Genomic DNA, 16,488 nt, shown 5'->3' with positions numbered 1-16,488 from the left:
TTACAAAATTCATTTCGAAGTGCATGAATGTAGATATTCACATGTTGGATGGGTGGGGTTGAGGTAATGGGATCGGTGGGGTTGGGGTAATGGGATGGGTGTGGTTGGGGTAATGTGATGGGTGGGGTTGGGGTAATGGGATGGGTGGGGTTGTGGTAATGGGCTAGGTGGTTGGCTCTCTTATTTTAGTTTATTTTCCTTTACATACTAAATGTATTATTACTTTTCTAACTCTTTAATATGATCATAATGATCAATACTTTGTATTTTTGTACTTTTTTTCTAAATGTTTTATTTTGTTTTGGAGTGGCATCCCACAGGTAAATACGATATATTAACTGAGTATTAAATTATATGTGTAGATTGTACCTTTAACCCCCCCCCCCCCACCCCCCAACAAAGAAATCACAGAAAAATATATAAATGTGGCCAAAAAAAAAGAGACACAATAAAATGTTCCACAACTACAGTTCTGACATCGAAGCAATTTAATGTTTTGGCTTTGTGATTGAATTAGATCAGATTCAATTTTGTACCCTATTTACCATAACAACGTTTGGAGGAAGACGGGACGCAGTTTTACACCACGTAATGAATGTTTCTACTTCATCAGAATACACAGCACCACCCATCCTTGGTCTGTACATGCTTATACACACATGTACAAACAAACGCAAACACACATACCGTATTCAAAACCCCCAAAATGTATGTGAACGGAAGAAAGAGAATGGTTGTGATAGAGGTTATGCAGCACGAAACATCTGGAAAATATCATTATGTTTTTAAAAAGAATGTTTGGTTTTATTAAACATATATTCATAATATACCTGTACAATTATAGCCATACAAAATTGGCCCTCAAAGTAATCACAATATCAACAAGTACAAATAGGAGTCTCAGAGGTTAATTATAACTTGCTTTCAAGGACACTTTAATTTGAAAGAAAAAAGTTCAGGCAATACCTCAGCCAATCTTATTATTTTGTGACTGTGTGTGTATGAATTGTTGCTCATGAAAGAGTTTTACGTATGAATTTTCAATCTCTGTTTTTATTGTTTCCAAACTGTCAAACTGTGTTATTTTTCACTGATGATACTTTCCCTCTTTATTTTAGGTGGAAAATAAAACTAAGCTAAGCATCCACATTCATCATCCAATACTAGTAAATACTAATCACCTTATAATGTAGATCTAACACAGGGATATTGTTGACAATCAGTACAAAAGCAATGAATTACAAACTTCAAATAAGAAATAAGATATAAAATGGTCACCAATGCATGACCAGGATCAAAGGTGTGACAGAACAAATGGTTGCTTGAGGAAACAATCAAAACGAAACAATGAAAAATACAAAGAAAAGACAAAGAGCTTATGAGAAAATGAGGGACAACTAAAGCTTTGTATATGGCAGCTCTTTGAAGACTCTTCTAACCCTTGGCCGGCAGCCACTTGAGTGGGATGTGATGGGTTGGTTCTCTTGCTAGGGGACAGCTAGCAGATGTTCCAGTCAGCTGGGTTCTTTTTACATTCCCTTCCTTGCAGCAATACAAAGCAGCCTAGCCTACAGCTTAGAAACCTCAAGAACATTGGGCAGAAAGAACAATGCTTTTCAATTGAACTTTCAAAGAATAATGTAGGTAACCGGTCCAGGCACCTGTCTCTTGTATTGATGTCATTTTTAAATGGCTTTATTTAGGGATTTAATGAAATTTGAATATCAAACTTTTTGTATTTAATTGAATCTTAATTAATCACTGCATTATCAAGATCAGTAAAACAATACTTGTCTTACGCCAATGTGTTATTTAATATTATGTTATCTAAGATGGCCTTTGCATTGAGCCTTTTCAACCATTCCCAGAGCACTGCACCGCGGTACTGTAATTACCATCAACATGGTGGCTGAATAGTCTCCCAGTCCTCTGAAGGCAAGCCACTCTGTATTGACCCTCTGTATTACATCAATGGCACAGATGTGAAAGCTGTTGAACTTCTCGTCCTTTTCTTAAGTATTTGAAATGGAGTAAGTGCATCTGTGTGTAGATTCTGTGCGTCAGGAGATTTCTTCCCCACACGACAGTGGGATAGTTTAATCTTGGCCATCTACACCATTGTGCCTTTTTCCCATAACATTGCCCACTTTTCCCATAACATTGCCCACTCTTCCCATAACATTGCCCACTCTTCCCATAACATTGCCCACTTTTCCCATAACATTGCCCACTCTTCCCATAACATTGCCCACTTTTCCCATAACATTGCCCACTTTTCCCATAACATTGCCCACTCTTCCCATAACATTGCCCACTCTTCCCATAACATTGCCCACTCTTCCCATAAAATTGCCCACTTTTCCCATAACATTGACTATTCTAACCTTTCCAGGCTCTTTGTATTTCTGTCATTGGATAAATCCATTGCACCATATCCATATGCTTCAATCTCTTATGGCACTGTTTTCCTGTCCCATCACCACCATTTGTGAGCCGGCCGGTCAACATATTTGCAGTTTCAAGTCCCGTCCTACGGAGTATCTACACAGAAACGGGAAGAAATTCCCCAGCAGGATATTCCCACAGTTCCCTAAAGGAGAAGGAATTCTTAATTTCTACCCCAGAGGAGGGAGGAAAAGGCTGCCTCCTCCTGTGCAGACAGCTAGACAAAACAGAAGAGAGGTAAGCGGCGATGGCTAGAAGGCTTGGCTGGACACTGTGGTCAGATGTAGTACTCCCTGTTGTCCCTGAGGGTGGAGCTATGACTGTCATGGAGGTGGGACTCTGTCCGGTAGGCTGGTTCTGTCTGGTAGGCTGCTTCTCTCCGGCAGGCTATTTCCAGGTTGGTTTGGTGCTCCTTCTCCTTGATGCTTGCGTCTCTCTGGGCCTGCCGGTGCTGGTACAGGAAACGGGTCATCACCGCCACTACACACAGAGTGATGAAGACTACTGCTGACACCACACCTGCGGGGGAGCAAGGGCAGCCATTTTAGTTATAACATCTGAGGGGGGCTGGGGTCATGACTCATTTCATGGTACGTTTCAATTTATTAGAAATAAGTTATCCTGGACTTAAAGATGCACTATGCAAAAATCACTGCACCATTATCTGGTTGCTAAAATTATAATAGTCCGCTTAATTTCAGTACAGTATATGTGACAAAACAAGCAATTATAGTGTATCATCATTGTACCATCTACACTGCTGTGAAATATATTTTCCATAACCAAAAAGATTGTATTTTCAGCTGTTTGAAGCTGGTGTACAAAACTGGAAGTAAAAGATGCAAAAACGAAACGTAAGAATGGGAAGCATAGAAATAGTGCACATAGAACATATCTACCACCTCTTAGACTTGCTTTCAATGAGAATGATAGATCTATAAACACACATTTGTGCATTTGGTTGGGTCGCCCAAAAAGTGACATATTGCAGCTTTAACAATCAGGAACCCCATCCACAAAAAACTTCAGAGGGACAGCCATTGTGAGGTAAGAGAGTGAGAGAGAGAGGAAGAAAGAGAGAACGAAAGAAAGACAGTGAAACAAAGTGACATCTGGGACTCATTTCATATTAACACCAAATCAATAAATTAAGATAAAATAGAGAAACAAACCTCCTATGACTGCCGAGTCATGCCGGTTGACATTATCTTTGTTTGCTTTCGCAGCTTGATCTGGCAGGGAAGAAAGGCCCATTCATTTTAACTTTCAGTAATGAGTGAACGAGCTGTGCAGCAAAATGGATGTTCCCCAACAGGGTGTATGTGGCAGAAGATAACTTATTTGTTTAACTGCGTAAACAATGAAAAACAAAAGTTCCATCAGGCTGGCAGGCATCAGCTCATTGTCGACTCGTTCCTGATTCATCTGAAATGTAATAATGATGCTTTAGGCCGGAGGCGAGACTGGGAACATCTACAATCGATTCCACACAGCTCCAAATGGCTTCCGCTGTGAAAGCTGAATAGCTATGGCAGAGTAAAGGAACTCATTTACTTATTTTATCCAGTTAGCTGAGTGGAGACTGTGTTTTACAACAGCAGCACTTACCTGAGAGTGGGTGTGAGGTTGTTGAGTCAGCCGGAGACCCACAGTTAGACTCCACCAGGTGACCCCGTACACTGACCAATGAGCTGCCACGGTTCAGTAGCGCTGCCTTCAGTGGAGCCATGTGATTGAACTGGACGGATGACAGGCAGCCAATGAAGCCCTTAGATCCTGCCTGCATCACTTCCTCATCAAAATTCTCACCTCCTGTTATACAGAATTAACATTGAAGCATTATAGCAGCAGTCTCCCACTGGAAGGTGATCCACAAGAGAATGGGCCTCTTGAAAACTAAAACAAACAAAACATACTTCATGATGTACAAATTAGTCATTGGGGAAGATATGTACGCAGGGCATTTTTAATAGATCTTCATTAGAGGGGGAAAGGGAGGGAGAGGAGGTGAGAGAGTTTGCTTTCTGTTTAGGTTATTGTTTAACATATTTCTGTGCTTTCAGACAGCACCATTTTAGGTCCCATTAATTCATCTTTATTCAGCCTTTATTAGATTCACCATTATTTCCCTCCTGAATTAAATATACATGTTTCTATGGCAACAGCAGTGAGGGATATAAAAATAATCATCCTTCAGCAATGATGGTCAAATCTTTAAATCTGCAAGTCTGGGATTACAAAAGCTGTTCTGAGACAGGGTATGAACATTTTGGGAAATTGGTATGAGCATTTGAACATTAAGTCAAAAACAGTACATGTGAAAAACCTAAACTTCTCCAGTATCATAGTATGGTTCCACTAAACGGTCCTCCACGTTCCATTATTCAAAATAGCTCCCTGCATGGCAGTATAATTTCATTGGAAGGCTTACCAACGACTATGCCCAAAGTCAAGGATCTGATTAAGATCAACTCTGCATCAGATGACAGGGTGTACTTCCTGTGGATGTCCTGGTCGATCTGGGGGAAAGTGAAAAATAATCAAATAATAAATGAGGATTACAGGAACTACAAATCCATTTTACGTTTCAATACATTATGGATTTATTATGATATTCTTTCATCTAAATGGCTGCCGTTTACTGTAGTACCAATGCACTTTCATAGCGGTATACATTTGTTAAATGTTTTTATTTAAACTTTATTTATCAGGGAGTCATATTGAGACCAAGTCAATTTTACAGATGAGCCCTGAATGACATAGATGACAGAAAATACACATATCAAAATATAAATACAAAAATGCAAGCAGAAAGAAAAACTCAGTCATAAAAAACAAACACATTGATCAGTAATAAGGTCCTCAATCAGCTTTCTGAATTGACCTAGAGGCACCAGAACATCACATTTAAGAACATTTTGAAGTTTGTTCCACAAATAAGGTGCAAAAAAACCTAAAGGCTGGATTTACCTGTCTCAGTAGAGACCAAAGGAATTTCCAGAGTTAACCATCCCTGAGACCAGGTGTGGTAACTTGTATGTCTAAAGTTTTGTAAAGATGTAACAGAAGGTACAGTTTTTTGTAAAAGAGATTTATAAATGAAAACAGAGCAATGTATCAACCTACGTGACATCAAAGAGGGCCAACCAACTTTCTGGTAGAGAATACAGTGATGAGTACCACAATTGTTGCCCATAATAAAGCGCAGTGCACTATGATAAACGGCATCTCAATACTTTAATGAAGTGGCAGATGATGTCGCCATAGATGATGTTGCCATGTCGACTGAATAATCTGCTTTCTACTATTTAGCGAGCAGCAGGACCTATTTCCATAGAAGCACAATTTAATTCTCAGCGTCCTAACTCATCAATATGCTTTTTAAAATACAACTTTACAAAGTACATATGCTTAAATCATGAGTTATTTTTATGTGCTTTAGAGAACATAAAAATACTTAGTATAACCTGCATTCAGTAATAATTTCAGGTCAACAGAGTGTTTCTGTAATACAATGAAGGCAGACTGTAGTTCAGATAAAGCAGGTCAACTGTGGGGGCAATAGCATACACAACAGAATCATCAGCATACAAGTGCAGTTTAAAAATTTTACAGACACATTTTTTACAGTTGATATTGTTAATGTAAACAGTAAAAAGTACAGGACCTAGAATTGACCCCTGCGGGACACCTTTCGAAATATCCAGTAAATCTGATTTAACATCATCAGTAGATACACAATGAGTTCTATTTGTCAAGTAATTTTTATACCATTTACATGCAGCCTGGTCTAGGCCAATTAAGGAATGCTTCTGAATTAGTAGTGAGTGATCAACAGTATCGAAAGCATTTGACAGGTCCATGAAGAAGGGCAGCACAATGTTGCCTTTTATCCATAAAGTTAACCACATAATTTATAACTAGGGATGCATAGAGATATGACCTGGTCTAAAACCCGACTGATGTACAGTTTAAATGCATTTCAAAGATAAGTAAGATCTTAGCTGAGAATGAATCAAGGATTATAATATTTTAGCTAAGTTTAGAAATAGGGCAATAATTAATTAGGTCACAAAGGTCACCTTTCTGAAGGGGCAGTACATGGGCCGTCTTCTAAACCTTGGAGATAGTACTAGATATAATTGTCAGGTTAAACATATGGGTTAATGATTGAGCAATCGGGGGGCAGAGAGCCGCAGCAAAAATGGATCAAGCATGTCAGCCCCAATTAATAATTCACAAAAAGTAAATTGTTGAAATGAAAACAAAGATTCACAAGAAGTTGATGGTTTAACCGTCGAGTCAGCTAGAGGCTGGCAGATAGAAGAGCAGTCAATTGACTGTCCAGGGTCAATTAAACCAAAGTTTCTCTCAAATAAAAAGCCTGCCGAGATAAATTTATGACTAAAAACATCACTTATCCCATTCTTCTCCGTTATGATGCCAGAGTCAGAGAGAACTTGCTTAAGCAGGGAAGAAGATTAATTTATGCAATTCAGCGCATTTACTGTTTTCCAAAATGTAGAAGAATCACCAGCAGAGTCAGAGATAGAGCTAAAACGGTGGCTTGATTTAGCTTTCTTCATCAAGATAGTACATATGTTTCTCAATTGTCTGAAAGATTGAGAGTCTACTACAGACTCAGTTTTCCTTGCTTTGGCCCAGGCCTGATTATCTCATTTGAATGAGCTCAGATAGCACCGAAGAAAACCAAGGGTTGGATCTATCTTTGACTCTGAATTTTTTTAAAGGGGCGTGTTTATCTGCTAAAGCAATATATATGGAGGCAACATTTTTCAGGGTCAGGAATACAGGAGATAGTGGCTAAATCAGAGTAGAACATGTAATTTAAAAACCCTTCAGGAGAAACCTTTTTAAAATGTCTCTTCTTAAATAAACGATGATCAGTATTTTGCTGTTTTGTATCTCTAATACCCTCAAACTCAACTCTGGACCTCGAAGCTAGTTCCACTGAGTTTTTTTCATTGTTGCTAATCAGGGACTGGTTTAGACCGGGAACACTAGGTGGGTGCAATTAATTATCTGGTAGAACAGAAAACCAGCAGGATACGGACCTCAAAGGGTAATAATCGAGTACCCCTGCTCTAACACATACTCTGGGACAATGATCACTGAGATCATATGCTAATAATCCATTAGAGAAATATTTATGGGGGTTATTAATGAGGATTGACATGCCCATATGTAGTGATGGAATTACAATGCACAGGATCTACACCTTTTGTAAATGTATCCATTGCTCACCTGTAGGTAGACGTCTTTCCCCTCACGATGGATTCTGATACGGTGGAGGCGTCCGTCTGCCAGGCTTGTAGGCCTGGGGCTGAACACATCTGGCCTCCTGTCCACATGGAGATGGTACCAGATCTGTAGACTCCCTGTAGACCACAACACAAACTGGGTGAAAACTATGCACTGAAAGATCTTAAACCTACATTAAGTTGTTGACTATTGGACTTGTTAAAGTCATCCATTGAAGTCAATGTGTCACACACCTGACCTGAGAGAGCCGTTTTTCTCTGTTTGGTTAGGTCAGGGTGTGATTTGGGATGGGCATTCTATGCTATCTATTTCTTTGTCTTGGCCGAGTATGGTTTCCAATCAGAGGCACTGTCTATTGTTGTCTCTCATTGGGAATCATACTTAGGAAGCCTTTTCCCACCTGTGTTTGTGGGTAGCTGTTTTCTGTTTTGTATAGTGTACCTGACGGAACTGTTGGCTTTTCGTTTTTGTTATTTTTGTTTGAGTGTTTTTGATAAATATAATCATGAACACGTACCACGCTGAGCTTTGTTCCACTCCTTCTGATGAAAACCGTTACACAATGTGAGGACTGTTCAAATATCTCCAGTTACCATTTGGGCTAAAGTATGCACCAACATGAAAACATATTTTGAAATAACCATCAATTGCCCTCATGGTGATTTGTAAACAATAATGCCTTGTTTCTTTGAATACAGCCATTTTCCATGAGCTGTGCCGATGAGATTGTCCCAAGCTGGAGGCTTGAGAATAATATTTAAATAGCTAAACTTATCTCATGAGGTGGCTCACCTCTCCTTCGAACATTTATTTTAAATTCATATCAATCAATAGAAATTAGTTTGGAATTAAGATAACCTTATAAACAAAAATAGCATTATGACTGAAATACAATGGAGAGTGTTGGCAGTTTATTTATTAATCGACTTCTCTATTGAAGCCCCCACAGTTACCTCTTTAGACATAAATATGTATCCTGGAGCAGCGTAAGCTCTTTGCCCTGTGTTGAATATGTCAATATGCACCAAATGTTCCTCCCACACACATACCACACTAGATCAGAGAGGCAGAGAGCTTTGCATTATCAAGTGAAGTTGGGTCAATATTACAATTCCAGCTCGGTTGGTGAAGGGATTTATGTTGTGTTTGAGAACCCCCTGACAGTGGCCCGGGTGCCCGAGATTACTGTGGATGAAGTGTCCTCCTGATCCTCCCATATTTACAAAGGCATGATTCATCCACGCGCTCCGATTGAACAAAAGAGCAAAGACTTAAAGAAACACAGGGCGTCACTCAACACGATGCTGATGGGCTTTCTGTACAACTTGGAAGACTGTCAGATTAGAGGTTAAGGTGCGTGATCAAGGCTTCGTTATGGATGCGGCTGAATAGGCTTAGACGCGACACTGAACTTGGATCTGTCAAGGTTAAATTCATTTTTTTTATTCCTGTCTGTTATGTGACGGATGGAAATATTGTAAACATGACACATTACTTGTTCCATACTTGTCAAGTGATTATAAATCCATCTTTCTATGAAACGAATTGCATTTTTTGTGTTGAAAGTTGTGCAAGGCAACGTGGTTCTTTCAGCTCTTTGCTGTGCGGTACAATGGGAGAGAACACTCAGCTGGAGTAAATAATACGCAATAGTTAGCACTCTCTTCCATATAATGAGATTACATTCTGAATTTAGAGTTGCCCTCTGCCAGCTAATGGAGTCATTATAACATCCTTCACTAAAGCCTTGGTGGAGTCCCAACTTCTTCCCGTCAGAGTCCAAATACAAATCGGGAAATATGTTTGAAGCATATTGAATTTCACTCATATTACCAAATGCAATGAGGTGTAAATGGACACCTCAGAAATTAAATGATTTGTACAACTGACAAATGAGTAGTAGAGGTGTCCCTACCGTTGCGTGCCAGGATGACTGCTATGTACTGCTGGCTGAAAGTGCTGACAGTGAGCAGCATGGCAGGGCTCTGTGTGGTCATGAAGATGAAAGCCATGTTCTCTCTGGCCCTGCTGTTCTCTCTGTAGACACTGGAGGCCTGAAAGCTCCTGTTCTGCATCACAGAGAAAGGCTCCTGGAAGGTGTAGGTCACTGACGACTCTCTGTTAAATAACACAGACACCTCTGTATGGACAGGGAGAGAGGATGGATCATTTGGACAGACATACTGTAATACACTGAATTCAAAAGATAAATTGTTGAGAGCAAATAATGTCAATCAAATTGTAGCTGTTTTTAGCTAAACCAAAACAACAGTCAGAAGAAACATTTTTAAAATATTTTTGCAAACATTCTTGATGAATGCACGTTCTGTCAATTTCATTGGACAAAATAGAACAAAATGTACATCCTATAAGAAACAGACCACCCTTTGTCAAGGACGTGTCTGCTCCATGATAATGGCCTAGATTTGATCTCTTTTTCAGATGGAGCACAATCTACACTCTGAAAGCCACTGATCTCAACACCACTTCAAGAGCAAAGTGAATACCCCTCAAAGCATTCTGTTATTTTCTTTTCCCCGTTCTCCTCAAAATTATTAATGGGAAATATATATATTGCATAATTATAGAGCAGTCTAAGCACATTCTCAGCGAGTTTTATGTTTTTATAACTTAGTTTCATAATAAGTCATCATGACTTAGCGGAAAGAGAATAAAGAATTGAAGGCTCTCTACCCACACAGAGCAGATGCTGGAAATAAAGGGGCATCTACAGAAAAGGGTTAAGATAGGTCAATATTGCTTTTTTTCTTAAGAATGATTGAAGGCAAGAATTTCCTTAACTTGCAAGTGGCTCAGGTACAAGTATATCCAGTGGTTCAGTGAAAAAGAAGCTAAGAACCATATTCAAGAATCCCACACATGTGGCGGTGGATACACAAAGCTTTTTGCTCAAGAGTTGCACTTTTTGTTCTAGATTGGGAGGGCTCAAAAACTGACAAGGTAAAAAAAAAAAAAGACCCAACACTTTTTGGCAGGGGAGTGGAGAGCTGTACAGTACCGGTTGCATATGAATGTCATCATTCTACTGTATAATACATGAAGTATGACAAGGACCTGGGGGCGAGTACCAAGTACCAACTACATTAGATACATGATTCTTCTTCATTTGGAAATGTAAGCTTTTTCTTATGTCTTAATCATTGTGTCAAGTGTTTTTTCCATTCAATAATTCATCAAACAACAATATCATGAGTGAACCCATTTACATCTAGTTCTTGGGGGCATATCATCACACACCTTCCTTGCAGGAGGGCCCCCCGTAGGCAGACTGAGAGCAGTCACAGACGTAGCCGCTGTTCTTCTCAATGCACCTCCCGCTGTTGTGGCAGAGACTGCTGGGGCCACTGCAGTGGCCGGGGCAGCCAGCGCTCACCCCCGGGGTCATCTTAGCCCGCTCCTCCAGGTTAAAGGTCACACCGTTTATAGTCAGAGTTCTGATGCAACCCAAGAAGCCCCTCTGCCTGGCCGCTGTTCCCCCTGGAGGAGGGACGACAGGTTCTAACTAGTTCATATGTTTATTACAGTGTTATAACACAATTAGTATATAATGCATCATATTCCACTGAGTACTAGCTGCTGTTCCCCCTGGAGGGACCACAGGTTAGTTATAACTAGTTCATAATGCCTATAACAATGTTATAACACATTTGTAGTCTAGTTGTGATATATAATAACAACTTTGGAGCTCATTAAGACTAACTATATGCAAATATGGAAGAATAGCTATTAGGATGAAGTGTTGGGCAGACCTTTGCAAACATTATAAGCAGAAGAAACAGTAAAGCGCCTGAATGACAAATCAAGATTTATGGCCAACCAAAGGTTTAATCTCAGGGAAAGCTTATAGGTAATGTCTTATAGGAAACCCATTCATGTGTGTAATGCCTTGGTATAAGCAGAAAGTGACTGTGAAATAATCATAATGAATATGATCATTCATACTGTGACCTATTGTCTATTTGAGGCTATCATAAATCCTGAGATAGCAACTGTACCGAGACAATAGTATATCTCTGGTGGAACTTGTCAGGGGAAAGGCCACTGTTAAAGTCTGCGTAGTGAAATAAATGATTTCCTAAGAGGGGTTATATTATATTATTAAGGCCAGCCATACCCACAAACAGCTGGCTGTTGAGACTGAGACAAAGGCTAGGACAGTCCTACCCACAAACAGCTGGCTGTTGAGCGTGAGACTAAGGCTATGAGACCATCCCTACCAATACACAGCTGGCTGTTGAGACTGAGACAAAGGATATGAGACCAGGCCAGTCCTACCCACAAACAGCTGGCTGTTGAGACTGAGACTAAGGCTATGAGACCATCCCTACCAACACACAGCTGGCTGTTGAGACTGAGACTAAGGATATGAGACCAGGCCAGTCCTACCAACACACAGCTGGCTGTTGAGACAAAGGCTATGAGACCAGGCCAGTCCTACCCACAAACAGCTGGCTGTTGAGACTGAGACTATGAGGCCAGTCCTACCCACAAACAGCTGGCTGTTGAGACTGAGACTATGAGGCCAGTCCTACCCACAAACAGCTGGCTGTTGAGACTGAGACTATGAGGCCAGTCCTACCCACAAACAGCTGGCTGTTGAGCCGGAGGCGGAGGTGTCCCTCAGAGGGAGCTTCCAGGAAGCGCAGGGGCAGCTGGTCCACCTGCAGTGAGGCCTCCTTCACGCTGCGCTCCGCCCTCACATAGTGCCACTGCCTGTCATTCAGGGGCACGTGGGACTTGACGGCCAGGTCCACCGGCCCGTTTCCCACGTCAAAGGAGAATGTCACCACGGACGGAGCTGAGGGAACAGAACAGGGACACCAGCTGACAGTCAGGTCGCAGAGAACTCATCCTTCAAACATTCATTCTCTCTCTCATTTCAATTTAAGGGCTTTATTGGCATAGGAAACATATGTTAACATTGCCAAAGCAAGTGAACTAGATAAACAAAAGTGAAATAAACAATAAAAATGTACAGTAGACATTACACTCACAAAAGTTGAATGAAGACATTACAAATGACATATGTGCAAATAGTACAAAAGGGGAAATAAATAAACATAAATATGGGTTGTATTTACAATGGTGTTTGTTCTTCACTGGTTGCCCTTTTCTTGTGGCAACAGGTCACAAATCTTGCTGCTGTGATGGCACACTCTGGTATTTCAACCAATAGATATGGGACTTGATAGAAATTGGGTTTGTTTTCAAATTCTTTGTGGATCTGTGTGATCTGTGGGAAATATGGTCATACATGTGGCAGGAGGTTAGGAAGTGCAGCTCAGTTTCCACCTCATTTTGTGGGCAGAGTGCAAATAGCCTGCCTTATCTTGAGATCCAGGTCTGCCTACGGCGGCCTTTCTCAATAGCAAGGCTATGCTCACTGAGTCTGTACATAGTCAAAGCTTTGCTTAAGTTTCGATCAGTCACAGTGGTCAGGTATTATTCCACTGTGTACTCTCTGTTTAGGGACAAATAGCATTTTAGTTTGCTCAGATTCTTGGTTAATTCTTTCCAATATGTCAAGTAATTATCGTTTTGTTATCTCATGATTTGGTTGGGTCTAATTGTGTTGCTGTCTCTCTCTCTCTCTCTTTTTCTCTAGGCACATGGCTTAATTTCTGATCTCCATTTGATTACCTTGTTGTTACTGGAATTCTAAGTTTATTTTCAAAGCTAAGTTGACAGCTTGATGATATAGTGCTGTAACTAAGTTGATAGCTTGACAATATAGCGCTGTAGCTAAGTTGACAGCTTGATGATATAGCGCTGTAGCTAAGTTGACTGCTTGATGATATAGTGCTGTAGCTAAGTTGACAGCTTGATGATATAGTGCTGTAGCTAAGTTGACTGCTTGATGATATAGCGCTGTAGCTAAGTTGACAGCTTGATGATATAGTGCTGTAGCTAAATTGACAGCTTGATAATATGGAGCTGTAACTAAGTTGACAGCTTGATGTTATAGCATTGTAGCTAAGTTGACAGTTTGATGATATAGCGCTGTAGCTAAGTTGACAGCTTGATAATATGGAGCTGTAACTAAGTTGACAGCTTGATGTTATAGCACTGTAGCTAAGTTGACAGCTTGATGATATAGCGCTGTAACTAAGTTGACAGCTTGATGATATAGTGCTGTAGCTAAGTTGACAGCTTGATGTTATAGCGCTGTAGCTAAATTGACAGCTTGATAATATAGTGCTGTAGCTAAGTTGACAGCTTGATGTTATAGCGCTGTAGCTAAGTTGACAGCTTGATGTTATAGCGCTGTAACTAAGTTGACAGCTTGATGTTAAAGCGCTGTAACTAAGTTGACAGCTTGATGATATAGTGCTGTAGCTAAATTGACAGCTTGATAATATGGAGCTGTAACTAAGTTGACAGCTTGATGATATAGCGCTGTAGCTAAGTTGACAGCTTGAAAATATGGAGCTGTAACTAAGTTGACAGCTTGATGATATAGTGCTGTAGCTAAGTTGACAGCTTGATTATATAGTGCAGTAACTATATTGACAGCTTGATGTTATAGCGCTGTAACTAAATTGACAGCTTGATGATATAGCGCTGTAGCTAAGTTGACAGCTTGATGACATAGTGCTGTAGCTAAGTTGACAGCTTGATGATATAGAGCTGTAGCTAAGTTGACAGCTTGATGTTATAGCGCTGTAACTAAATTGACAGCTTGATGATATAGTGCTGAGGCTAAGTTGACAGCTTGATGATATAGCGCTGTAGCTAAGTTGACAGCTTGATGATATAGTGCTGTAGCTAAATTGACAGCTTGATGTTATAGCGCTGTAACTAAATTGACAGCTTGATGATATAGTGCTGTAGCTAAATTGACAGCTTGATGTTATAGCGCTGTAACTAAATTGACAGCTTGGGGCTGGTGCTGGAGCTAGGCGCTGTGACAGGCTGAGCGAGTTGACAGCTTGATGATATAGTGCTGTAGCTAAAGTTGACAGCTTGATGATACAGTCGCTGTAGCTAAAGTTGACAGCTTGATGTTATAGTGCTGTAACTAAATTGACAGCTTGATGTTATAGCGCTGTAGCTAAATTGACAGCTTGATGATATAGTGCTGTAACTAAGTTGACAGCTTGATGATATAGTGCTGTAGCTAAATTGACAGCTTGATGTTATAGCGCTGTAACTAAGTTGACAGCTTGATGATAGAGTGCTGTAACTAAATTGACAGCTTGATGTTATAGCGCTGTAGCTAAATTGACAGCTTGATGATATAGTGCTGTAACTAAGTTGACAGCTTGATGATATAGTGCTGTAGCTAAATTGACAGCTTGATGTTATAGCGCTGTAACTAAATTGACAGCTTGATGTTATAGCGCTGTAACTAAATTGACAGCTTGATGTTATAGCGCTGTAGCTAAATTGACAGCTTGATGATATAGCGCTGTAGCTAAATTGACAGCTTGATGATATAGTGCTGTAGCTAAGTTGACAGCTTGATGATATAGCGCTGTAGCTAAGTTGACAGCTTGATGATATAGTGCTGTAACTAAGTTGACAGCTTGATGATATAGTGCTGTAGCTAAGTTGACAGCTTGATAATATAACGCTGTAGCTAAGTTGACAGCTTGATGATATAGTGCTGTAGCTAAGTTGACAGCTTGATGTTATAGCGCTGTAACTAAATTGACAGCTTGATGTTATAGCGCTGTAGCTAAATTGACAGCTTGATGATATAGCGCTGTAGCTAAGTTGACAGCTTGAAAATATGGAGCTGTAACTAAGTTGACAGCTTGATGATATAGTGCTGTAGCTAAGTTGACAGCTTGATGATATAGTGCTGTAACTAAATTGACAGCTTGATGTTATAGCGCTGTAGCTAAATTGACAGCTTGATGATATAGTGCTGTAGCTAAGTTGACAGCTTGATGATATAGTGCTGTAGCTAAGTTGACAGCTTGATGATATAGCGCTGTAGCTAAGTTGACAGCTTGATGTTATAGCGCTGTAACTAAGTTGACAGCTTGATGATATAGTGCTGTAGCTAAGTTGACAGCTTGATGATATAGTGCTGTAGCTAAGTTGACAGCTTGATGATATAGTGCTGTAGCTAAGTTGACAGCTTGATGATATAGTGCTGTAGCTAAGTTGACAGCTTGATGATATAGCGCTGTAGCTAAATTGACAGCTTGATGATATAGTGCTGTTACTAAATTGACAGCTTGATGTTATAGCGCTGTAGCTAAATTGACAGCTTGATGATATAGTGCTGTAGCTAAGTTGACAGCTTGATAATATAGTGCTTTAGCTGCTTGGAATGTGTGTGTGTGTGTGTATGTGTGTGTGTGTGTGTGTGTGTGTGTGTGTGTGTGTGTGTGTGTGTGTGTGTGTGTGTGTGTGTGTGTGTGTGTGTGTGTGTGTGTGTGTGTGTGTGTGCGTGTGTGTGTGTGGGAGTGTGTGTTTTGTGTCTGTGTGTGGCATTCTCATGCTTGTATGAGTGTGTTTGTGGTCCACAGACTCACAGATGAGCTCAACTCTGATGAAGTCCTTGAGGCCCAGGTTCTCCAGGAAGACTCCTGAGGGAGCGCTGGTCTTGAAGTAGAAGGAGATGTCAGCACTGAGCTCTGCCTGGAGGGTGGGGAAGTGCAGGTAGGATGACTCCTGGTAGAAGGACGCTGCATTCCACACAGACTCTAGAAAACAGGAAATATGCGTAATTTCTAAGATTTTGAACACAGTCAATATTTACTCAGCATTTTGCATGAAAAAACAAGG

The 16,488-nt window shown here is 40.3% G+C and overlaps 1 protein-coding gene across 1 annotated transcript in view; it reads right to left on the bottom strand.

Moving 5' to 3' along the window:
• Positions 1 to 777: 777 nt before the first annotated feature.
• Positions 778 to 16,488, bottom strand: part of LOC106582433 (contactin-associated protein-like 5) — a 171,789-nt gene continuing 156,078 nt past the window's right edge. Inside the window, exons 16-24 of the mRNA XM_082967219.1 lie at positions 16,236 to 16,406; positions 12,329 to 12,547; positions 10,987 to 11,226; positions 9,644 to 9,868; positions 7,711 to 7,844; positions 4,877 to 4,964; positions 4,054 to 4,257; positions 3,618 to 3,677; positions 778 to 2,964 (exon numbers count right to left, since the gene is read on the bottom strand). Of these exons, the coding sequence (XP_082823345.1) occupies positions 2,723 to 2,964; positions 3,618 to 3,677; positions 4,054 to 4,257; positions 4,877 to 4,964; positions 7,711 to 7,844; positions 9,644 to 9,868; positions 10,987 to 11,226; positions 12,329 to 12,547; positions 16,236 to 16,406 (1,583 nt within the window). The 3' untranslated portion in view covers positions 778 to 2,722. The remainder of the gene's footprint in view (positions 2,965 to 3,617; positions 3,678 to 4,053; positions 4,258 to 4,876; positions 4,965 to 7,710; positions 7,845 to 9,643; positions 9,869 to 10,986; positions 11,227 to 12,328; positions 12,548 to 16,235; positions 16,407 to 16,488) is intronic.

This window comes from Salmo salar, chromosome 21, assembly GCF_965601325.2.
Source record: "Salmo salar chromosome 21, fSalSal1, whole genome shotgun sequence".
Taxonomy (NCBI): Eukaryota; Metazoa; Chordata; class Actinopteri; order Salmoniformes; family Salmonidae; genus Salmo; species Salmo salar.
The sequence above is the reverse complement of the archived record's forward strand: the minus strand, read 5'-3'. Positions and strand labels throughout refer to the sequence as shown.